Source organism: Aedes albopictus, chromosome 1 (genome assembly GCF_035046485.1).
Source record: "Aedes albopictus strain Foshan chromosome 1, AalbF5, whole genome shotgun sequence".
NCBI classification, from domain to species: Eukaryota; Metazoa; Arthropoda; class Insecta; order Diptera; family Culicidae; genus Aedes; species Aedes albopictus.
In genome coordinates, this window is record NC_085136.1 from 289,702,028 (window position 1) to 289,726,308 (window position 24,281).

The 24,281-nt window shown below is 43.2% G+C and overlaps 2 protein-coding genes across 18 annotated transcripts in view; one reads left to right on the forward strand and one right to left on the reverse strand.

Moving 5' to 3' along the window:
- The window catches only part of LOC109408315 (solute carrier family 35 member F3), a 277,247-nt gene that overhangs the window by 36,739 nt on the left and 216,227 nt on the right, over positions 1-24,281 (forward strand). The window lies entirely within an intron of this gene.
- LOC109623085 (uncharacterized) overlaps positions 1,513-24,281 on the reverse strand; it is a 120,040-nt gene continuing 97,271 nt past the window's right edge. The window contains exons 1-3 of one of the 2 annotated variants that reach the window (XM_062849546.1): positions 21,241-22,598; positions 15,182-15,279; positions 1,513-2,800 (exon numbers count right to left, since the gene is read on the reverse strand). In XM_062849546.1, the coding sequence (XP_062705530.1) occupies positions 1,666-2,800; positions 15,182-15,279; positions 21,241-21,405 (1,398 nt within the window). In that variant the 5' untranslated portion in view covers positions 21,406-22,598 and the 3' untranslated portion in view covers positions 1,513-1,665. Of the gene's footprint in view, positions 2,801-15,181; positions 15,280-21,240; positions 22,599-24,281 lie in introns of those variants that run through there. The other variant, XM_029860048.2, reaches the window with a different exon arrangement.

The following is a 24,281-nucleotide window of genomic DNA, read 5'->3' on the forward strand; positions in this document are numbered from 1 at the left end:
GAAATACGAAAGTGAACAAAACCGGTGCATTGTAAGATAACAAAATCTTGACAAAACTAAAGCAATATCATCAAATCACACCTTTTCATTTTTCTGAGGTGTAACTATACAGAAGGAAGGTTCAACGAATTAAAATTTAATCGCAACAACTCCAAGCAAAGTTTTTTATCCTCTTTTGCGTCTAAAGTAACTGCATAGAATTTTGATGCGATTGGTTGCACCCTCGCGCTCTGTAATGTAGTTGAAATTTTAATGGGACTGATTACGGGGAATTTCACTTGCTGTGCATAAAAAACTTTGTCCAAGACCGCAAAGTGATCGGCCTCCAGTGATAGTGAAGGTGGTCATGCAGTCAACTAAGAGGTCTGATATTTTTCAGCTCTGCCTATGCATTGAACTTTCCTACAGAAGCTGAAAATGCTTCTTTCATAAGTTGTAAAAGCTTTCCTCAGAAACTGTGCAGCATACTTCTCGTGGTAGCTGTGATAAATTCTCACAAAAGTTTTGAAAGGTTCTCACAAACATTGTAATAGTTTCTCTCAGAATTTATGAAAGCTATTTTTCAGAAATTGTTAAATCTTCTTGCAGAAGCTACCCAACAAACATTATCGCTGTGCAACAGATGCGTAAGCCGCTCTTAGGCTTGATTTGGAAAATTTTGGTTGAATAAGCTGTTATTCAGCTATCATTATTGTTACTTGAGTATGCCAGCTTCTCATAAAAGTAGTGCAAGGTTTACATAAAAGCCACAAAATCTTCTGCAAAGAAGCTGCAAAAAAAATTCTTGAACAAGCTGCAAAACATCTCACGGATTTTGTTGAAGCTTCCCTCGGATGCTGTGAACGTTTTTTTTACAATTCTAAAAAAAACCCTCGCAAATTTCAGTAGAAAAACACTTTTTTAACTAGGTGAATCGATCCGGCAACTTAACCTAGCTGGTGGCTTATCCTATTTCATTTCGTCGTCCTTTTACCAGCCAGCGGGTCTGGTTTGGAATTTTTCGTCTCATGAAATATCGCGCTGCGGTTACCGGATAGTGTGCTCTGCTCTGCCTGATGGTAAAAGGACTCCGATGGGAACCATAAATCAGAAGTTAAATAAATGTACGCTTTATGGTTGGGTTTGGGGTGGTAAATTTGTAGGATCCTTTTTGGCGTTGAATTAGTTGTATTGGAATGATGTATTTTTATACGAATTTGTGGGATGGAAATATTTTATGATTTTTTTCACACAGAGTCTTACAAAGATTTACATTTCGAGCGAGATTTGGAATATTTTTTAAGATAATAATCGTAAGTTACAGCAAACATTGTGTTCTGTGGAAGATGTTTTTACCTTGATCTTGAAACTGTTATTTGATTCGTTTTGAGGTAAGAACTCAAATATCTATTTATTTGGCATTTAAAATTGATGTATGTGCCAGGGAATTGGGAGACTACTTACCGTATCGTTTATACTCAATATCAAGCAAAAGGGTGGTTCTTTCACAACAAATCTCTTGCCACATTCCGAATAATTTTCCTCAGCGTTTATTTGTCGTAACAATTTGATTTAAATTAAAAATCTATATTCTCTTTATTGGCTAGAAGAAAAGGGAAGAAAAGAAAGGATGTTTAAGATTTTTATTTAAGCAGGAAACTTGCATGAGCTAGCGAGAGACCGCTCTCACTGCGCGGCGTCACTGGACAGGTCGATCCGGATGTCGATGTCGAATTCCGGCTCGTACAGATCGCTCTGCTTTTCGGATTTTTTGCCAGTGGTGCTGGCCGCTGCCTTGTCCCTGTTGGTGTACCGGAACCGGCTGGCTCCGTTCTGGCCGAACGCTAGCAGGCTGGCATCGGTGACCTTACCGGTGGACTGCAACACGGACGGAGCAACGTACGGTTGTTTGGTCGTGGTCAGTGCTGGTGCGATGTAGGGTCTCCGTTGGACGGGAGCTTTTGTCGGTCTCTGTTGGGCGTGGTACTTGGCAGGTGGCGTAGGAGTCGTGGTCAGCGTTGGGGCCACGTACGGTCGGCGTGTCGTTGTAGCAATCACCGGTTCATCATCTGAGTCATCGTCGAACGTCGACTCAACCACGATTGGCTGGAGTTTCTTCTTCTTGGGCACCGGATGAGAACTGAAGTAGGAGTATCCTCCGGAAATATAGTGGAATCCGGGAATGTTCGTTGGAGATGAGTTGTTTGATAGGAAATGGAACGGTGCCGAAGAGTGACTAGATCCGGTCAATGGCTTAGCCAAGGCCTCTGCCGATTCGGAAGAATCGTCGTAACCATGATACTGGTTAACGCGGTGACCATTGTTCTGTGTACGGAATCCATGCAAACTTGTATCGATTATCGAGCTTGGTTTCGTCGACGGTTTGGGCTTTGAAATTGGTCGTCGTTTGATGGGTCGTTCTGTTTCGTAGTCAAAATTGCTAGTACTGGTCTTTCCGTCGTCATCGTCATCATTGTGGTCTATGAAGGAATGTCGGATCTTCTCGTGGCTTTCGAAGATCGGAATGGAATTTTGCTGCTTGAAGTTGGTGTTACTACTGCTACTAATACTGCTATAGCTAGGGGCGGCTGCTGCTGCGGCCTGGAATTCGTTGTTTGCGAAACTGTGCTCTTGGTTACCCGAGGTGAAAAACTTGTTGAAATAGGGCTGTTTTAAGGGTTGTTTATAAGGTCGCTTGCTTCTCAGCACTTGTTGCTGTTGCTGATGGTTGTTGAAATTGTGGAATCGTTGGTGCTGTTGTGGTTGTTGCAGGTGATGAAGTTTGCTCTTTTCAAATCGTGGCGCTGAACCGTCGTGGTAACTGTAGAGGAGAATAGAAAAAAAGGAGTTTCAGGAAGTTAAGATTAGTATTGGCACTCGATGTAATTGAAGGAATGCAATAAAATTGGTGTTAAAAAGCAAATAATCATAAGACTGTAGAAAATTAATGCCATTTCGTACATTGCGATTTAAAATGTATATAATGGTAAAAACACTGGAACTTCTTTTTATGCTATGGGTTTGGGTGCATAAATTTAAGAAGGGCGTAAAAAGTTTGAACTTTTTCATTAATTTCGTCAGGGATTTAATGAGGTAACTTAGTTCGCGAGAACAGGTCTTGCTCCTGAGCGTTTGAGATATGACCTTGGGGGTTTCTAGAAAGTTCCCAGAGAGCCCAAAGAATGGGTTCAAAGGGGCTTCAGGGGCGTTTCAGGGAGTTGTTTCACGGGTTTCTGGAGCCTTATAAGGGCGTTCCGATAGGTATCATTGACGTTTCAATGGGATTACGGGTATTTCAGGGTCGTTTCAATAATATTACTGGGGTTTCAGGGACTTCACAAGGAGTTTTAAGAGCGATTCACTTTTGAAGCCCCAGGAGCCTTCAAAGGGCGTAACAAAGGGTTTCAAAGCCGTTTCAATGGCGTTACTGGAGTTTTAGGGACGTTCCAATGTATTTCAAGGGCGTTATAATGGATTTCAGGGCATTCCATGAGGTTTCAGGGCCGCTTGATAGCATTTCAGGAACCATTCAAGGAGTTTTCAGAAGCGTTTGAGGGGGTTTTGGGAATGTTTTAAGGGCATTCAAAGGGGTTCAAAGGTATTTCGATTAGATTGCAGGAATTTCAAGAGTGTTTCTATGGGATTATGGAGATTTCAAAGGCGGTTCATGGCATTTCAGGGGTGTTTAAACAGGTTTCAAGGGTATTTCTGGGTGGATCGGGAGCCTATTTAGATCGTTTTTAAGGGCTTCGGAGCGTTTTAAGGCTTTTCATAGGGTTTCAGTAACTTTTATTGCAGAAATTTTTGGTTATATACAGTATCGGACAATAAAAATGCACCAAAACCGTTTTCCCATACAAACTAGTCAACTTTAAATTACCATGTCTCAGTTACTTCTCAGCCGAATATTTTCATTTTTCTGTGACGAACTACAAAGCATTCCAATTTTCGAAGACTATTGGAAAAGTTCAGTAACAACTATTGTTACAAAAGTTACAGATAGGTTGAATTTTAACAATAAAAATGCATCAAGACAAAAAATTGTTTAGCAAAAAATGTTGAAGTCAAATCATGTTTGTCTGTTCAGCAAACTTATTCGTCATCACACAAGAAACATATTTGCCGAAGACACCATAATGATATAACGTAACCATTTTTTGCTATAACTTTTTTTGTCTTGGTGCGTTTTTATTGTCAAAATTCAACCTATCTGTAACTTTTGTAACAATAGTTATCACTGAACTTTTTCAACAGTTTTTGAAAATTGGAATATTTTGTAGTTCGTCATAGAAAAATGAAAAACATCGGTTTAGAATTAACTGAGATATGGTAATCTAAAGCTGACTAGTTTGTATGGGAAAACGGCTTTGGTGCATTTTTATTGTCCGATACTGTAGTAACATCAATTTGAATTGAGCAAACGTCCGTGACACCCCCTGAATCCCCGTCAGACCCCACGAAAATTCTTTGAAACCCCCAGAAGCCTTTAGAGTCACCCTGAAAGGCCTTGGAAAATCCCCTGATTCCCGCCTGAGACCCAAAAAACGCCTGTTACCCCACCAGACCCCCTTGAACGCTTTTGAAAACCCTCACTGGGACCCTCTGAAATGCCCATGAGACCCCTATGGGCCTCCCCGAAATGCCAATGAGATTCCAGAAGTGCCTGAGTAACCCTCTGGAAATGAAATCAATTGAGACTTAATGAAATCTCCTGACATCCCCAAACGCTCATCAGACCTTCAAGTATCACCTCTAAAACACCATGAGGACCCCTGAAACGCCTTTTTTTCTTCTAAATCATGGGGGAAAATCTACTCAATAGACATCCGGACAGAAGGTCCAAGTAGTGTGGAGTTAAGGACCGTGATCACCTAAAAAAATGGCAGGACTTCCTCGACCTTTCCCATGGTCGCCAAACCCTTTGTCTCTCTGGAACCACCAAGAAGGCATTGCTTCAGAGAGGTTAAGGTTAGCTGCGTAGCCTGCTGCAACGAACATCGATGACTCGTTTTGGAGAGTCCACTAAGGTAGCATGCTGACGCTGAGTTTCCCGAGTGGTCCTTAGTCCCTTTGTCCTCGGAAGGGTCCACAACACAGTTGCTTCCAACTGCACAGCAAGTATCAAGATCTGATACCGCGAACACAGCTATTTCATCTTCCCGCAAGTAAGGCGCTATAAACCAGCACACAAAAGGACGTGCTGACATGAGGCCTCTACCTGCCCTGACCTTGCCAAAGATCCCTTTCCAACCGCGGATTCAACCCAGTAGACAGTCGCGTAGTCGCCGGCTAAGAATAGGACTGCTAGCTATAATTCTGTGTGTCGGCACCGCTCAAACGTCAAATTTTCTGTGAGAGTAAGCAGGCCAGTATATATTCGTGCAGTGATCCAAAGGGCACTGCACGAAATTCTCTCCTTCTCTTTCACTCTTACAGAAATTTTGTAAACAACAAGGCCAAGAAACGTCAAAATCCCATACAAAATCAAAATAATGCAGTGGCCTATAGTATAATCGCCTACAATGATCACCGCTTGCTGCTCCGGCTTCGGTGGTTGTTCACAACCACCACTCCAGTTTTGTGGTGAGCCAGCTCCAGTTTCCTGGACCGCATCCACGCCTCCACAACCTTGATCGAGTGGTCGGTAGTCAACTTCACCTCCTCGATCGTTTCACCGTAGACTTCGAGCGTAATGTCGTCGGCAAATCCGACAATCTCCACTACCACTGGGTTCTCTAACCTCAACACCTCGTCGTACATGACATTCCATAACACCGGACCCAGGATGGAACCTTGCGGGACTCCTGACGTTATGTGAAAGCACTTCCGACCCACCTCCGTGTCGTAGACTAGTACACGGTTCTGAAAGTAACTTCAGAGAATCTTGTACAAGTACTCCGGTATCCCCAGACGTAAAAGCGCATCGGCAATAGCAGACCAGCTGGCGCTATTAAACGCATTCCTTACATCCAGAGTCACTACCGCGCAGAAGCGAATTCCCCTCCTCTTGGGCTCGAGTGCTTTCTCGGCGGTTTTTGTAACCGACAAGATAGCGTCTACGGTGGACCTCCCCTTCCGGAAGCCGTACTGGTTGCTCTAAAGACCATTTTCGCCCCTCGGTGAACCTCAACATTCTATTGAGGATGATCTTTTCGAGCACCTTCCCCGCCGTGTCAATCAAGCATATTGGTCTATATGCTGACGGGTCTCCAAGTGGTTTCCCCGCCTTTGGCAACAGTACCAGGCTCTGCCTCTACCAAGCTTCTGGGAAAACTCCCTCGTCCAGGCATTTCTGCATCGCAGACCTGAACATCTCGGGAGCCTCTGCAATAGCTGCTTTTAAGGCCAGGTTCGGAACTCCGTTCGAACCTGGGGCCTTACTTACGCTAAGGGACTCAGCTATCCCCGCAAGTCTCACATCGATGACCCTCTCCTCATCGCCAGCCCCAGTCCCCGGCTGTTTTACGAAAGGAGGCCAAGGACTAGGATCATGATGCGGAAAAAGTCCTCCAATGATCCCCTCCAACATCTCTGGAGATTGCTCTGTAGGAGCCATCACACCTCTCGTCTTGGCCATAACGGTCCTGTAGGCGTCACCCCACGGGTTCGTATTGGCACTCTGACAGAGACCCTCAAAGCAGGTCTTTTTGCTTGCTCTTATCTCGGTCTTAAACGCGGCTTTTGCAGCGACGAACACCACCCGCCGTTCGTTTCGCTATTGCTCTGATCGTGCTCGCTGCATCCGCCGCCTAGCCCGTAGGCAAGCGCGGTGCAGGTCCGCAATCGCGTCGGTCCGGTGGCCTCCCATTTCTAGGGTGGACTCGCCTAGGCATCACACGCACGTGAGAGCACCGCTACCAGCTCGTCGCCGTCAAAACCGATTAAGTTTCGCTCACGGCGGAGCGCCTCCCTAAATACCTCTTCGTCGAAGTATGATGTCTTCCACCTGCGAGGGCTTGGCCTAGGCCTAGCCGCCTCTTCTTCTATCCGCTGTCTGCTGTTGTTGTAGTCGATACTGTAGCGAACCGCCAGGTGGTCGCTGTGAGTGTAGCCATCATCTACTCTCCAGTTCGAACTACTTGTTAGGCCAGGACTACAAAAGGTCACGTCAATAATTGACTCCGCTCCGTTTCGACTATAGGTACTCTTGATACCGACGTTAGCCAAGTCGCCATCTAAGACGGCCAGTGTTTCTAGCAGGATCTGACCCCGCTGGTTCGTAAAACGGCTTCCCCATTCCACAACCCAGGCATTAAAGTCACCCGCTATTACCACCGGCCTTCGCCCTGTTAGCACGGTCGTTAAGCGGTCCAGCATTTGCGTGAACCGCTCGATCGGCCACCGCGGAGGCGCATAACAGCTACAGAAGAAGACCCCGTTTACTTTGGCGACCACGAAGCCCTCATAGGTAGTAGACACCAACTCCTGCACGGGGTATTTACCCGTCGTCCAAATCGCCGCCATTTTCCTGGTCCCATCCGAGACCCAGTTGCCGTTGCCGGCGGGTACTCGGTATGGGTCCGATATGATGGCGATATCCATCTACCACTCAGAAACCGCCTGACAAAGCAGTTGCTGAGCCGCATCACAGTGGTTCAGGTTCAGCTGCGTTACCTGCACTGTGATTTGTTGTTCACTGCGGCTTTCTTGAAGGTCGGGCACCTTGGACCACCCATCGGATGTCTGTTTTTCGAGGATTTACCGGTACAGATCATATAGATGGGCGGACTCGTGCAGCTTTGGGCCTTATGACCTTCAGCGCCGCATCGCCTGCACAGTTTGCGCCTGTCGGGGCCTTTGCAGTCCCACGACTTGTGTCCTGGTTCCAGACACCTGAATCAAACCTCGGGTGGCTCGTGGAATGTCAGATGACACACCAGCCCACCTTTATACTTCCTACTTTAACGGACTTTTTAACGTCGCCACAGATAGCTGAACCAAAGCTATCTGTGTCCCTGCTGGCCCTCTCGCACTGTTGCCGCAGGGCCGTGACGAGCTCTTCCACTTCGGTGATCTCGTCAATGTCCTTGACCTTCAGAGTCGCCTCATGTGTCAGAGCCCTCACCTGTACACCCTCACCAAGGACCTCTTCTGTCAGCCTCTTACAGGCGGCGCCCTTGTGCTCCTTCTGGCGCTTCAACTCCAGGATCATCTCGCCCGTACGAGTACGTCTAATATTGCGTACGTCGGCTCCAAGACCCTCAAGCTTGGCGTCGCTTCGCATCGTCTTCAAGACGTCCGAGTTCTTGGACTGTTCCGTCTTGATGACGATCGCGTCGCCTTTCTCGCGCCTGGCGCCTGAACTCCTACGCCTTGGCTTGCCGTCCTGCACTACTACCTGCGGATTCACCTTCTTCTTCCTCTTCCGCTCTACCTTCGTCCAAGGGGGGCCCTCCCCTTGGATCGCCCTGCTCTGTGGCTGTTGAGGGACCACCAGCGGTCGCAACCCCTTGTTCCCATCGTTCCGGGACGGGCCACCCTTTTCAGGCCCACCCTTCCCAGCTTTCCGGGAACCCTGGCTGGGGTCCGACCTTCCGGCATTATTAGGGGCCGTCCATATACCACGTGGACAGAAAATTCATGGTTTTTGACCCCCTCCCCCCTCCCCGTAGACAAGCGTGGACTTTTCATTGACCCCTACCCAGAGCCGTAGCGTAGTCCCATGGCGCCCTTGGCAAGCATACCGATTGGCGCCCCACGACAATTGGTGATTGTGATTTTTAAAAAGATTGTAGTTATTCATTTTTTTTAAATGTTTTAAAGTTGGGTTTTGGTGTTTCGAAAAAGCAAGTTGTCCCTCGATTATTTATTTTCTTAGAGTACTTTTCATTCGTGTTTTTCTTTTATTGTTCAATGGATGTCACCTATTTTTTTTCCAAAATTTATTTCTCTTGTACGAATATAAGTGCAAACATATTTTGTATTTCAAGAATTTCACTAAGACCAACATAATAATAAGAAATGACATAAATGATGAATACATTTCTTCAAGATATTTTACAGATTTTTTTCTTCCTTGGTTTTTTTGTTCAACTGAATGATGTTTAAAAAATATACTCAATTGATTTTCAAGGGTTTTCAGGAAAACTCAAACGATTTATTTTACAAATTTTCGGCGATTAGCTCAATTGGTTTTACCAGAATTTTTCCATTAACTTAAGCAGATCTTCTGAAATTTAATTACAATATTTCACAGAAGATCTGTGACAAACTTTTCATTAATCATTAGACAAGCTATAGACAGGATCACCCAACATACATTTTTGATGTAGGATGCAATATACCACTCTAAAGCAAGGTTTAGCTTAAGAAACTGCCATACAGCTGGTTCTGCTCTCGAGGTATTCCCGAAGAAATTTCTACATGAGCTTTTGTTGGAATCTGTGCAATAATTCCTGCTGGTATTACTAAACAAAATTATGCAGGAACCTCTGAAGGAATTCTGCTGGATATCATCTGAAAATCCAGGAGACATTTCAGCAAGAATTTCCAACGGAATTCATGTAATAATTCTTACAGGAATTTCTGTAGTAGTTTGTAAAGAAATACATGAAGGAATGCCTGTAGGAATTCGTGGAGAACCCCTGGAAGAATTTCGGAAATACTGCTGAAATTTTTGAAAGAATCCCGGTTAAAGTTCTACAAAAAATCCGTAGAAAATTTTATGAAGAAATCCCGAGAAATTTTTGAAGGAATCCATGGAAGCTTTCAATCAAATTCTTTAAAGAAATTTTGTTACAAATCAATGGTAGATTTTCAAACGGAAAACCTAGTGATGTCTGAAGAAATTCTATATTCACGGTTTTCTGAAGGAATTTATTATAAAATTCATAAAATGTTTTCCACGGAAATTCTACCAGAAATGTTTGGATCTCTAGTGAACATGGAACAATTTTTGAAGATTTTCCAAGCTCTAATGTTGTCGTTGCCTTTTTTCTGAAGGAATCTATAGAACACTTTTTGAAAAAAATATTTGGTCAAACTATTTACTAAAGAAATCTATTAAATATTTTCTAAAAAAAAATAACAGGAAGAATTTCTGAACGAATGCTTAAAGGCATTGCTGAAGAAATCCCTGCAGGAATTTCGAAAGGAAATCTCTGCAGGGTTTTCTGTACAAATTACTGAAGGGTTTCAAAGTTAACCTTGTAGATATTTTTGCAGGAATCTTCTTAGGAAAAAAATGTGAAATAGAAGTAGGAGGAATTTCTGAGGCTATCCTTCAAGAAAATTTACAAATTTATCACTGAAAGATTTTTTGTAAGAATATCTGCTGAAACTCTGACATAACTAAGGTAAAATTATCTAATAAAATCTTTAGAGAAATATCAGGAGGAATCATTTGACTTATTCCTGAAAAACATTCTAGATAACTTCCTGAATGTCTAAAGGAATAAAATAAATACTTCAATGAATGCGAAGAAAACCCTCGGGAGTAATCTCAAAACATCCCCAGTGAGAATGTTTAGGAATTTTTAGAAAGAAACTAGAATTTTGAAAATTGTTTCTCAAAATATAATAGTAGGTAAACTCCCTGCTCATATCATGATAAATGCTTAGAATAAACTAGGGGAATTTGAATTTTTGAGAATACTGAAAAATGAAAAAAAAACATATCAATCTCAAATATTATAAACAGTGAAATCTTGACAACATTCCAGAAATCATAAGCAACATCCGATTGAACACGAATGTAAACTCATCTGGTAAAGTGTTCTTTATAAAACATAATAATTATAATTAGCATCATCCAGTTTCCTTCTAGCCTTAGGCCTTTTCGGCGCCCCTCTGAGGTTGGCGCCCTTGGCGGGGGCCAACCTGGCCAACCCCGCGCTACGGCTCTGCCCCTACCCCCTCCCCCAATGTCCACGTGGACTTCCGAAAAAAAAATGATTTTTTTTATATTCCTAAAATAAACGGAAAATTCATTTTGAAGTTTTTTTTAATATTAGGGGTACTCATTAAACAGATTAAATTGCTGCGTAAGCCATGATTTTCTGCATATTTAAAATGTTTCATGATTTTCGAATGAAATAATCAAAGATTGCCTTGGTGATCACGACGTTTAATCAGTTTAATCAGTTTACGCTGTTAAGTGAATCCCCCTATTGAGCTTTGCAAGGATTTTGCGACGATCGTGCAAATGTTCAATCTTTGACAGCACAATGTTCACACATCCAACAACAAAGGAAACAGTGCATAAACAAACCGATTAGTCGAAACACCACCCCAAAATAACGCTCCGTTACTGCAAAACTGTAGCGCCGACATCAACCAATGTATGCTGAAACCGGTGTGCATATTTTGTGGTGGGACAATTTTGTTTGCCTGTGCGTCGTATTTGGCGCAAGATCGTCAATAATGTTTTCTTTTTTCTTCGTAAATATTGCCTAAAATACCAATAATTAACTACTTTATGAATAAAAAATATTTTATGGAGTTATATAAAATACAAACAACATCAAAAAATAAAAAAAAAATAGGAAGAAAACTTTTTGAGTGACTTCATTTTAAAGTCTTTCTCAAAGAGGAACAAAATAGGTAGCTACAAGTTTTCAACATTGTTTTTAATTGAGCTTAATGTTTGTGGGAGTATGGGTTCGATTCCCGCTCCAGTTGGTGAAATTTTTTTTCGTTAAACGGAAAATTCCCCACTAGGTGTTTCGTGTGATGTTCATCGCCTAATGTAAGTGATTGCTCAGTCTGTTCAATCTCTGGTTGAAGACGGTGGTTTTTAAAAGGTTTTTTTTGTGTTAAGAATCTTAACTTAACTTGAGATAAAGTATTTTTTTTTGTTGAGATAAGATTATGTTTCTCAGTATCAAAGCAAAGCAAAGCAAAGCAAGCAAAGCAAAGATAACCGTACACATCGTAGTTGCTACTCCGTGATTGACCAGAACAATCGAAGTTGCACAGAGAGCCAATGAATGTGAAAGCTTGGGACTAGCTAACCATTCTCAATGTGCACAATTCGAGAGTTCAGCTATTTAAAGTCAATAACGGCGCTGGCCACGTCCTTACGGTCATCAGGAAAGGGAAGGAATGTTAGTTCGACAACCGTTGCTACTAGAAACCGTGGAATCCACAGCATCCCCACAGTTGTCACGGGAAGGAATGGTGGTTAGTAGGGTAGGGTAAGGTGTGGATCTAGGAGCCACCTCTGTTAGGTGATATGATCCACTAGTTATATGGAAATACATGTCGCGGTCTTCATCACGATTATGATTTATTTGATCACGATGACCACTGATCCCGGATTTCGTGCTCGCGTTTCCATCGCCCTACCGTGGAAACCGTCTGATCTACGATTATTGTAGCGCGATTCTGAACCCGGATTTTTCACTCGCACCCCCATCACTCTTACCTGAAAATTGTCTGCCATTCGAAAATTCTCAAGCTAATCTGATTCCGCATTCCACACTATCGCTTGCATGGCTCTACCGAGAAAACCGACTGACCCAATAAGATTATGTTTCTCAGTATCTTACAAAAACAAGAATATCAGCAACTTTTCAAAAATGCATAGAGTATAGCCGAAACTTAATTATATTACTGAGATTTAGACTTCAATAACCTATAGAAACATCTTAAATTTTAAAGGAAGCTCAAAAAAATGATCAAGATAAACCTGCAAATCTTCACATGTATTTTGAAACTTCGGAGAAGTTTACAAAATTTGATATGAAACTTCGAGAAATTCACACAGAACTTCAATGAAAACTCTCTGACGGAAACACCAAGATTTGCATGGTCTATACTCCATTTTAAATCTCCGGATTATTCCTCGATGAAAAAAGTAAGTAATTAGAAGTTGTGATAATTTAAAACAAATTAGTCGATGTGACTCCATGATACCATGATTTTTTTCCTTGAAGAAGTCACGTCCAAATAAAAAACAATGTATAGTAATATAAAATGCAAAGAACTTTTGTTGAAGAAAATCTCATTAATAATGCGACATAATTGATTTCGTTTGTAAATCTTTGTTTCTTAATTCTTATGGCAATGTTGTCCACGTGGACATTTGACGAACCCCTACCCCCCTCTCCGTGGACAAGCGTTGACTTTTCTCGAACCCCCTCCCCCCTCCAAGTTGTCCACGTGGTATATGGACGGCCCCTTACCGACTTTCGGGGTAATGATTCGCCTGGCCTTGCGGGCACCACCAGACAGCTCCTCGCCTGACGGTTGCCTCGCCCGCTTCTGCGATTGGTTGCCCCGTTTGTCGCGAGCAGTCGCTTCCGCCTTATTCGGACTTCCTGCGAAGGAGAAGGCCTCCGTTTGGGTGAACTTCGGCACTTTCTCAATTGCAGGCTCCGCTGCTGGGCAACGCGAGTGCCGCGTGCTCCTGCTTGGCATCGTCGATCGAAGCAAGGCCGTTTTCAGGTCCTTACTTATGTTCGACTTAGTGGACGCAAAGTCGATGATTTTGTCAAGCTGCTGTTCAGCCAGCTCTATTGCGGACCGTCTTTTGAATTCTTGGTTGACAGCTCTCAACAATCACGCTCCGTCCATATCCTCGACCGGCTGGCTTGCCGGGAAGTGGACTGGAGCACCCACGCTCGAGCTCCGTACGCAACTCCCAGCGCCTATCTTCTCGCTTCTCCTTGTCGGAGATCTCATCAACCCGCTTCTTGCGAAGGTGTTGATCCCACTACTATTTCCGCCTAGATTCTGATTTTTATTAAACTTCATGATTAAATCCCACGAGTAGCACGGGAAAGAATGTCCACCACGCCAGAGCCCTGCATCAACGCGGTAAGGGACAGCTTACTGTGGGGGGTGCCCAGGTATCTCACCCCACAGGCTCCGTTAAAGATCGAGCATCTTTTTCACCCCCTCGATCACTCATTCCTCAGCACGTGTCGCTTGACACCTTGAATTGGGGTTAGTAGTCCTATTCGTAGTCGGCGACTACGCGGCTGGCGTCGTTCTATGGGGTTGAATCCGAGCTCGCGGTTGAAAAGGGGTCCTCGGTAAGGGCCGGGGCAGGTGGAGACCCTGCTGTCAGCAACCTTTTGGTGCATCTGATAGGACCTGAAGGGTATCACTTCCTTACGGGCAGGTCAGATCGGGTTGCACGTGAGCATCAGTTCTTGATGCTTGCAAAACAATTGGGTACAGGCGTGGGGTTGACTCTGCCCGCCTTCCGAGAGAGTGATGAGGACCACTCGGGAAACTGGCTAAGCACCAGCATGCTATCGTGGTGTACTCGAGACATGACTCCAGGTAGCGCTGCCAGACAAGGGCGAGCTCAATGTGGCCCCTCTAGAGGACTACGGGAACACTGTAAACGCAGCCATCAATGACAGACTCTCGTACCTACTCTTTAACAACACTCTGGAAGGTATAATGAAACGAACCGGGGTAAGATTTTCACAAAATCTGGTCAATTTGTGTGCTTTGCAGACTATATGAAGAGCATTTGCAACGGTGACAGAGCTGTAGGAACACCCGCATGAAACGCGAAGCAACAAAGGTCGAACTAGTGGTGAATGCGTCAAAAATGAAGTACCTGCTGGTAGGTGGAACCGAGCATGACAGGATCCAACAAGGAAGTAATGTCACTATATACGGGGACATTTTCGAGATGGTGGAGAAATTCATCTACCTAGGATCCTTGCTGACAGCTGGCAATGACAACTAATGTGTGTCAACTTATGTGTGCCATAAAAAACTTAGGCGAAGTATCAATGGAAGTTGTAGCCCAGTCAACCAGTGATCGTATAAGATGCTGAATAAGATGGTAAAGTGGAGGCGATATGCGTACATTTTACATGCGTCTAAATGGAGGCATGCACGCATATGGCCTCCACTTTATCATCTTATGCAACATCTTAGACGATTACTGGTTGTCTGGGAGGGCTCCAGAAGAAATTGTGATAGAAAAAGATTCACCTCCGTTCCAAATGAAGTTACCGTGCACAGAACGGTAATAAGACCGGTGGTTCTCTATGGACAACAATTAAATCTGTCGATGATTTTATTTCGGAATGCCCAATTAAATGAATATCCCAAGGGTATTTTGCACATTTCTAACCTGATTCCCACTCGATACCGTGTAGCTTGTCGCGTGTAAAACTTAATTGGTCCTGTCAATAGTTCCTAGAAATGCGAAAGATAGACACAGAGAGGTATGCCCTGAAGGAGCACCACTGCTCCTCATCCCACTTCCCCCCTCTGATAATGGTGGTATACTCACTGATAATCGTATTCATGACCGTCAACAGTTTTGATGTAGTCAACGCGGTGCTCCGTAACGCCATAGGATTTGACAAACTTTGCCAGGCAAAATATGTTCTGTGTTGGAGAAAGAGAGCAGAAAGTAATGTCAAGAGTTAGAGTTGGAAGTTGATTTGAGTTCGCAAGCACGTGTAAGCGCTGGCTGACCGGAAGCCGAAGATTGTGCACAGGAGATATGGTGCGACGGATGGAAAGTGGTTCGGTTTGCATGGTACAATGTTGACGGCGCGGTGGTTGGCGGTTCGCTCGTTGTTGGATGGACGAAGGCGATGAATATTTAATTCGCACGCTGATAGGATATCCCATTAGTAGTCCCGTAATTGACGATAACGGTGGGTTCGCCACGGTTATTAGCGTGTGGCGTAATTTAGTGGAAACCTCGAGGGGATTTTGAGGAATACTTGTTTGATTAGATGAGATTTTTTTGGTGTTTTAGGATGGCAGTTATCTTTGTAGATTTCATGGACATATTATAACTAAAATATGTAAACGAGAAAATTAAGTGATTCTGAGATGGTCATAACTGGTCAACGAGAGTTTGTACAACCTCTAAGGACAGTTCAATGGCCAATAAAGTATTTCTAAAATTGCAACGGTACGAATTTATCTTACATGCATCGTAAAATCAATTTGCCACATTGTCAGTCATTAATTTTACTGCCCACTCTAACTCGATTGAGTTAAAACAGAAGTGGATATAATCTAAATAGCCATTCATAGTAGCACCTGACACTATGACAAGCAGCTGGCCGCGGTAAGAAGGCGAAAGCGACTAATGCGGTACAAAATCAATGTCAAGATCAACAACCAGTTTCACGCTCCGGATGTTGACACACTCACCGTACTGGTGACGACGACGGCTGCGGTGAACAGCAACGCATTTCGGCAGCTCTTTCTTGCTGAAATAGGCTAAGTCGAAGTACATACCTACCTACCTACCACAGAGCCCTGATTTATATATTGGTCTACCAGCGACTAGCCAGCAACGCAAATTGAATAAAACTCTATTCGCAGTGTTGAGTGCTGATTGAGCAAAATGGACGATACGACAATTAAGTTGTAAAAAGGACTCGACTGTTCAAGTTTTGTCACTCTGGCTGGGAACGTAGGGCAGATGATGCCCATTTGAGAAAAGTACAAAGTAAGCAATTTCCATTGCCGAATACTAAATGGAGGAAGATGAGGAGCATTATTTAGATGATTATTTTTGCGAAGACTAACTGGCGACGACGTGACGAAATGGCAGATGACTTTAATTCCCATCATCATTGGGAAAACTGGTACCAGCTCTGTCACTAAAAGTTATGATTGGATGTATTTTTAGGCAGCAGAGAACTCAATGGCACGGCAGAGCAAGTTACGTCAAGAAGAAAAAGTTTTGAAAATTCGTCATTTGAAAATCCACTAGAACCTTGCTGTCCTCGAAAAAAATATTCAGTATTCAAAGCTAAAAGTTTTTGTGAGAAACAATTGAATGCCAAATGCACATTGCAGAAATTTATTGAGTCTGGTTGGATAAATGATTCAGCTTATGTTTGCCTTTCTTGTACACCAAAGTGTACTGAAAGGCATATGTTCACTCAATAAACGATTTTTTGATAAGCCACATATAGCAATCAACTCAGTTTTTTTTTGTAAAACCTTACATGTATTTAGCAATTATTTGTTACAGTTTAGATAAAATACAAAATTCTCTAATCCTATAGAGTTTTCATGTGTTTCTAGATGATAACTAAAGAAAATACCTAATAGTTTTATAATATAAACTTTAGTGTGTTGGTTAACGTTTCTTAAGTTAAGATATACAAAATCTTCTGGTTCTAATCTGGCTAGGCTAGATTCATGAGCTAGTAGTTCTCGTCGATGAAACCTCCAAATTTCTCTCCTACCATGACAGCGAAATAACTTGTGAATAGTGGTTTCTACTTCACCCGGGCATATTTCACAGTACGGGTTATCTATCACACCTCGTTGGTATAACAGCTCACGATGTTTTATCTTCTTGTGCATTACGGTATACCAGTTTGATCGTTGCGTTGATGTAAGGGATTTGTTATGAAGGTGCCTGAAAATTGCTTTCCAGTCTCGTTGATCAGTGGACACAAATCCTGGATCTGGTTTCGTTTCCAGAAAATGAAGGTAAAACCCTTGGGACGTTGGTGTATTTATAAGGATATCCGGTAACTGGTCCAGCTCGGTTTTTAAAACGGTGATATGGTTGAACACTGCTGGTACTGGATCGATTGGATTTTGGAGTAGACTAGTCACAAATGGAAGTTGGTGAGCCATGGCTATTAGACGATTCAACAAGAGGGCCTTCGATTTTGTTTCAGGACAATGTAGATTTAGACCACCTCGAGATTTAGGAAGAATTAGGTTTGCAAAAGCTATTCTTTGCAAAGATTGTCCAGGCCAGAGGAATTTTCCGATTTCCGCTTTTATTTTTGTTGCAAATCCCTTCGTGAGTGGTATATTGGAGGCCATGTACCATAGTTTTGAGTTGATATACGTATTGATTAATATGACTTTTTGAATCAGATTTAGCTTTCTTGGATGATGAAACCAAAGCCGTGTGCGTAAACCGTTGAGAACGGATTGCCAGTTCAATTTCTGCGCTTTCTTGACGTTTTCTCCGTAGCGTACCCCGAGTATGTTGACAAAGTTTTCAATGTTCAACCATTCCGTGTCTGTGGTAAGATTGACATTGCCAATCATAATTGCTACAGTTTTCTGTTTGTTTAATATAGCTCCAGAAGCAAGTCCGAAATCACTAAAGGTGGCAGCAATCCGCAACACTGCCATCTCGTCGTCGAGAAACATGGATATGTCATCCGCATAAGCATTTATCATAGCATTTGGAAATTTTCGAGAAATGGCGTCCAGGAGTGGTTGAAGATACACGACAAATAGGTGCATTGACAGTGGGTCACCTTGTCTTACTGAACGACTAATTTTGATTTCCGGTGTTAGATGACCGTTGACCAAGATTCTGGAATATGACTGACTCCAAATCGTATCAAGAAAATTAACTAAATTCGGATTGAAGTTCATTCTGTCCATGGTTTGTCTCAGGAATTGATGATCAACTCGGTCAAATGCATGGTCCAGGTCAAAGGAAACTAGCAATGAACTTCTGCGATGATGCTTTAGTTGACAGATTTTGTCGTAGATACGACTTGTTGCTTCGAAAATATTCCTTTTTCCATTGGAACATTTCTGACTGTCTGACAGCACCAGTGGAAGCAGGCCGTGGATTCTCTGTTTGAGAATTCTTGCTAAGACTTTATAATCAAAGTTTAAGAGGGAAATTGGTCGATATCCTCGTGCAGTTTTGTCGTTGCCTTTCTTTTTAACGAGAACCAAGATGCCATCGTAGAATTGCTTCATTGCATTCCCTTGCAGTGCGTCATTTATAACTTTGGTAAATTCAACACAGATGATCTGCCAAGACTTGAGAAAAAATTCTTTGGGAAGACCATCAGAGCCTGGAGATTTTCTTGAACAACTTCCTCTAATGGCTGCCAGGACTTCATCTTGCGTTACTTCTTGCATTATGTTTTCGTTGGCTGAAGTGTTTTCAGGGATCGATTTGATAGGAATGAATTCTGTGGAGGGCTCAGCATTTACCGCCGAGTAGAGATGCTCGAAATACGATGTAATTGATTCCTGTATTTGAGCTTGATCGCAGATTTCAACCCCATCTTCATTTTGAAGTGCTGTGATAGATGTTTTGGATTTTTTTCCTTGAGCTTGAGAAACATGGAATAGTGTTGTAGATTCACCGGAAATGTAAGTTTCGTTGAATTTACGAAGGTTAGCTGAAAAGTTCTTTTGCAGACGAAGCATCTGTGCTTTGATGTGGTTTATCGTTGCTAGTTGCTGCGGATTTCCGTGGTAGTTATCATATGCTTCTTTTAAAAAGCTACGATATAACTCTATTGCATCTCTAAATTCTCGGTAAACGATCGAAGTTTTCCATTTAAGGAAGGAAGTCACTTTTGGTTTGGCATGCAGAATCCACCATTCTATCCAAGACCGGAAATGTCTTCGCGCTCGGACCCAATACTCCCATTTTTTAGACAGCTCGTTTAGAACGTCGGTATCATCGAGAACAAACGGTTGCAGACGCCATATACCACGCCCTACCGGAGTTCCCAAGTGGGGAAGGACGATGCGGACTATGTACGCTTTGTGGTCCGAAAACGATGTCACCGCAAAATGTGATGTCCGAAGCTGGGCTTTCATCCCATTCGAAATCAACAAGCGATCTAGGCGTGATGCTGTGTTCGATCTAATGTACGAATACTCCACCCTACGTCCATGCAATGCTTCCCAGGTATCTACTAGTTTTGCAGCACTCATGAGTCGTTTGCACATCGGACTAACGCTGCTGCCGCCCGTGGCGTCTTTTGTATTGACCACCGCATTAAAGTCTCCACCAAGCACCACATGCTCCGAGGAGTGATGCAGATAGTGAGCAATGGAAGAGTTGAAAAAATCCTCTCTAGCTGTTCTTTGTGCCGCACCGGATGGAGCATAGATGTTTATAAATGTAATAGATCCGACCTTGATTGATATTATGCGATTATCAAGGCTTTTATCAACATTATGCACTTTGTACTGATCCCTAACTAAGATAGCTGTACCTCTCTGATCAGCGTCTACATTGAAAATACCCGTATACCCTGGTATATACAAGTTTTCGCTTTGCACTTCTTGTAGAAAAACAATATCCAACTCAGAGGCATAAACAAAAGACCTTAAGGCATCGACTTTTGTTTGGTTCGAAATATTGCAAATATTAATAGTTGCAATTTTATAACTTAACATTTGCATCACCCTAATGTAAAAAGGAGTCCCACCTTGTAGTGAACTTGTATGCGTTCCCCGTCTCTGAAATTTACTGACACTGATATGTCACGAATCAGCTGTGCTGAAGTCACATTTGTTGTCGTCTCCTCGTACCTTTGGTCGTTTTTGTTTTGGTCATCGTGTTCGCTCACCTGAAACTCCTGAATGGCTTGGGTGTAGTAGTTTACCAACCGTGTAGTCATCGTTCGAAGATTTATCGCGTAGAGCTGTACATCAGCAGTAGTGCCATAGTGTGTCGTCGTCGATCGAGTTTCTACAAAAAGTGATTTTTCCTCTAGTGCGGCAGTATCCAGTATAGCTTCGGTAGAACATATACTAGGGCTTACCTCACAGAGAGAGTTGCCCTCGCCGACAGTGTTTTGTGCGATGGAACAGCGTTGTGACGTGCGTTTCGGTATTGCTGTGTGCATTCGAAATGCAAATATCAAATGCGGGAACACCAAATGCGGCAAGATTTTCCAACAAGTAACCCGATGTCAGTGAGAGCATTTGGATCCAAGGTTGGCGGTGGTTTTGTCTGTGTTTGCTAAGTTGCCTTTGGCAACACTGTGTTACCGCGTTTGAAGCGCATTTGGGCACCGTTTGCAGCTAGAACGCACACAGCAATATTAGTGCATCCGCGGAGTGTTCATTGATAGTTTCGTTGAGTGCAGTTTGTCGAGAAGATGTTTTCCAGTGATGAGACTTCAGAACGGCTGTGTTTTGAAGTTTGACTCCGTGAATGGCGTATTGAGTATTGAACGAGTGGCGAGTTAGCAGCGTAAAGGTGGATTTCCTCTGAGTCGGTCGTCGGTCAAGTCGAAGGTGGGATTTTATTTCTGCAGTATACGATTTTTTTTCAAGTGCGGCAGTATCTATAAGTGCTTCGGTAGGACATATACTAAGGCTTACCTCACAGAAGAAGTAGCCCTCGCTGACAGTGTTTTTGATGATATCCGTGTTGTGTACGTTGCGCTTTTGGTTGTGCGGTTTCATGACCAATGCTTGATGTAATGAATGAAGAAATGTTGGGTGCTGTTGGTCCGATTCACATGCGTAATTTAGTGAATCTCCATGGGGAGGTAGTGTCATGAAGAAGGGTGGATATTGATTGAGATTTGGAGCAGCGTCTATGTTAACTTCGGCAGGACATATACTAGGGCTTACCTCACAGAAGTAGCCCTCGTCGGTAGTGTTGTCAGTCGAAGAAGCGATGCGTTGTGATTGCCTCCAACGGAGGAGATTTTCCATTGTTGTTGTGAAAGATAGATATGATATTTTCTTGAGACGAATAGTAGTATCTGCGATTGCTTCGGCAAGACATATACCCATGGCAAAGCTTACCGGGAAGACGAGTTGTGGGTGCGACTCCTACTCTTGCGTTTGACCTCCTGGAACGGAGCTTCATGGGATTCAGCGGTTTGTTGTGATCGTTGTCGTTTTGGTGCATTTACTGTTCCCTCACTGTCATCGGAAATGACAAAATCCGAGGAGTTCTGGATCGACAGTGAACTCGTGCGACTTGATTTAGGATTTTGTGTGCATTCTTCAAGGGCGAGACGGGAGAGAGAAGATGGCCTGCTGTGTTGTTTTGCAGCTGATCTCGTCATACGGTCTGTAACGGTTGTTACTTGGGTTGTCGTGGGATTTTCCTGCATGTTGTTGTTACTCATCTCCCCATCTGAGGTTTGCATTTCAATTTCATTTTCTGTTGTTGATGAACTGGATGATGGAGATGGATCATTTGCTGACGAAGGCGGGATGACACCTTGAACAACTTGAGCCGCGGTGAGGCGGCTGTTGATGTCAAATCCCTGTTCTTTGCGAGCCTCGTTGCAACTACGACCGATGTGCAGCGGTCTTACACAATATCGACATGTTCGGATCTGGTTTCTGTAGGTGATGAAGGCTGTGTGCGTTGTCATTGGGACGTAGGATGGAATCGGTTTGCGAATTCTCATTCGTGCCAGTCTGACGCCGGTGGGCAAACCAGGCCAAAAGTTTTTCCACACTTCCTCTTGTGTGGATACGACTTCGCCATATGGGGTTAGGTGTTTTGCGATCATTTCGGTGGAGAAGTAAGATGGGAGATCAGCAATCCTAACCTCAACCGCATTGTCGTATGGAACGATTGGGACAGCATACTCTTTGTTGTTTAGCTCCACAGTATGCTTCGAACTATGCTCCGCAACTAGCTCTTCGACATAAGCCTGTGACTTTAGCTCGATTATGACTCGAGCTTTAGTCATGCTGGGCTGAATGCAATTGACTTTTGCCATGTCTAGCTGGATTTTCTTGCTTATGAGCTCGTGAACTTTCTCAAGCTTGGGGCGGATTGGCATGCCGCTGAAGTCTAGGTAAACAGAGTCTCTGCGGTAGTCGTCCATGATGGAAAGACCCGGATTCTCTGCGACCACACTTTTGGCCTAAAGCCGGACAAACTTCGGGGAAACCAATAAACTAGTTTGTTTTCACTTAGCTATTCTTTCAAACACATCAGTTCGACACGACAGCTAACTGTCAACTGTAACTCAGTTTGACACATTGAGATGATGTATGTATGTGTGTATGTATGTCTGTGATCACTTATTTTTAAGGCACTTCCCATTGACCAAAATTAAGGATTTAAGCACGAATCGAACCGGAATTTTAACACATTGCATTGTTTGCTATTAAAAATTCTTCACCGGTGGAACTTGCCGTATATAAAACTGAACCAAACCCCAAAATGAGACTCATCAAATTGTGCCGATTTTTCGTAACCTTTAGCATGGTTGACGAATTTTGTACGGAAAATCCAAAATGGCAGCCACAAAAAAGTCAGCTGTTTTAAAGTGTGGCTTTAAGACCATGGCATATGAAAATATATTTGAGTATGGAGAAGATGTCCGGAGTTCCGTTTTGACTACTAGAATATTCAAGATGGTCACTCAAAATACAAGATTGAGGCCCACAAATTCAAGATGGCGGCTGTTCAAGTGGTTCTATAACATTTACCCGAAAACCATTTACCCGAAACACATTTACCCGAATGACATTTACCCGAACGTCATTTAACCCGAATGCGACATTTACCAGAATGCGACATTTACCCTAATGCGACATTTACCCGAATACGACATTTACCCGAAAAATGCAAAAAAATAAACCGTGGACTTGATCCCTATATGATTTGACAATAATAAATATGTTATGGCTCGGTGTTGTACAGCCGGCTTTCGTTAGACCTTATATTATATTATTTATATTATAAGGCTTATAATCATCAAGCTAAGTGATCTTCAAGCACTCTGGTACAGGACTAACTGACGGTCAAAATGCAATTTTAATTTGAGGATTTTTTAATGTTTTGTTTTACCCTTCTTACACCCATATTACCCTTCTTACACCCATAAGAAGGGTATAAATACCGCTTGGAAAACCGACTTTCGATCCGAGGCCCGCAGGGCTGAGTCACATATACCAATCAACTCAGCTCGACGAATTGAGCAAATGTCTGTATGTGCGTGTGTGTGTGTGTGTGTGTTGTGTGTGTGTGTGTGTGTGTGTGTGTGTGTGTGTGTGTGTGTGTGTGTGTGTGTGTGTGTGTGTGTGTGTGTGTGTGTGTGTGTGTGTGTGTGTGTGTGTGTGTGTGTGTGTGTGTGTGTGTGTGTGTGTGTGTGTGTGTGTGTGTGTGTGTGTGTGTGTGTGTGTGTGTGTGTGTGTGTGTGTGTGTGTGTGTTTTTTTTTTTTTTTTTTTTTTTTTTATTCTAGGAGTCCAAAAATCTTCTAAAGACGCTGTGTGGGATTCGAATGTGCGCCTACCCACTAAAAACACTCTCCTAGTTCGCCTCCACCTTAAATTCCCCTCCGGTACCACCATGCAGTATTTCTTCGGAGGGGAGGCGTTATGTGCCTTGTGCACCATCACCAATTCGTTATCCTAGTTTTCTTCATGCTATGCGCACCGCTTCATTAGTATGCTGTTAATATTACAGTATCGCCACTAAGCGACATGCATGCTATTTTTCAAATTTGTTATTCTAATTCGTTCTTGGCCTTTCGGCTCCTGTTAGCTTGTTATTGCTTAGCGTACCGCCATTGAGCGGCAAACTCTATGTTAGTACCACAAATTTGTTATTCTAAAGCCACGCTGAGTTCATCGGCTCCTACTGATGTGCCCCGAAGAACGATGCCCTCCCGGTGCCGCCCGAGTGCCAATCAGCACT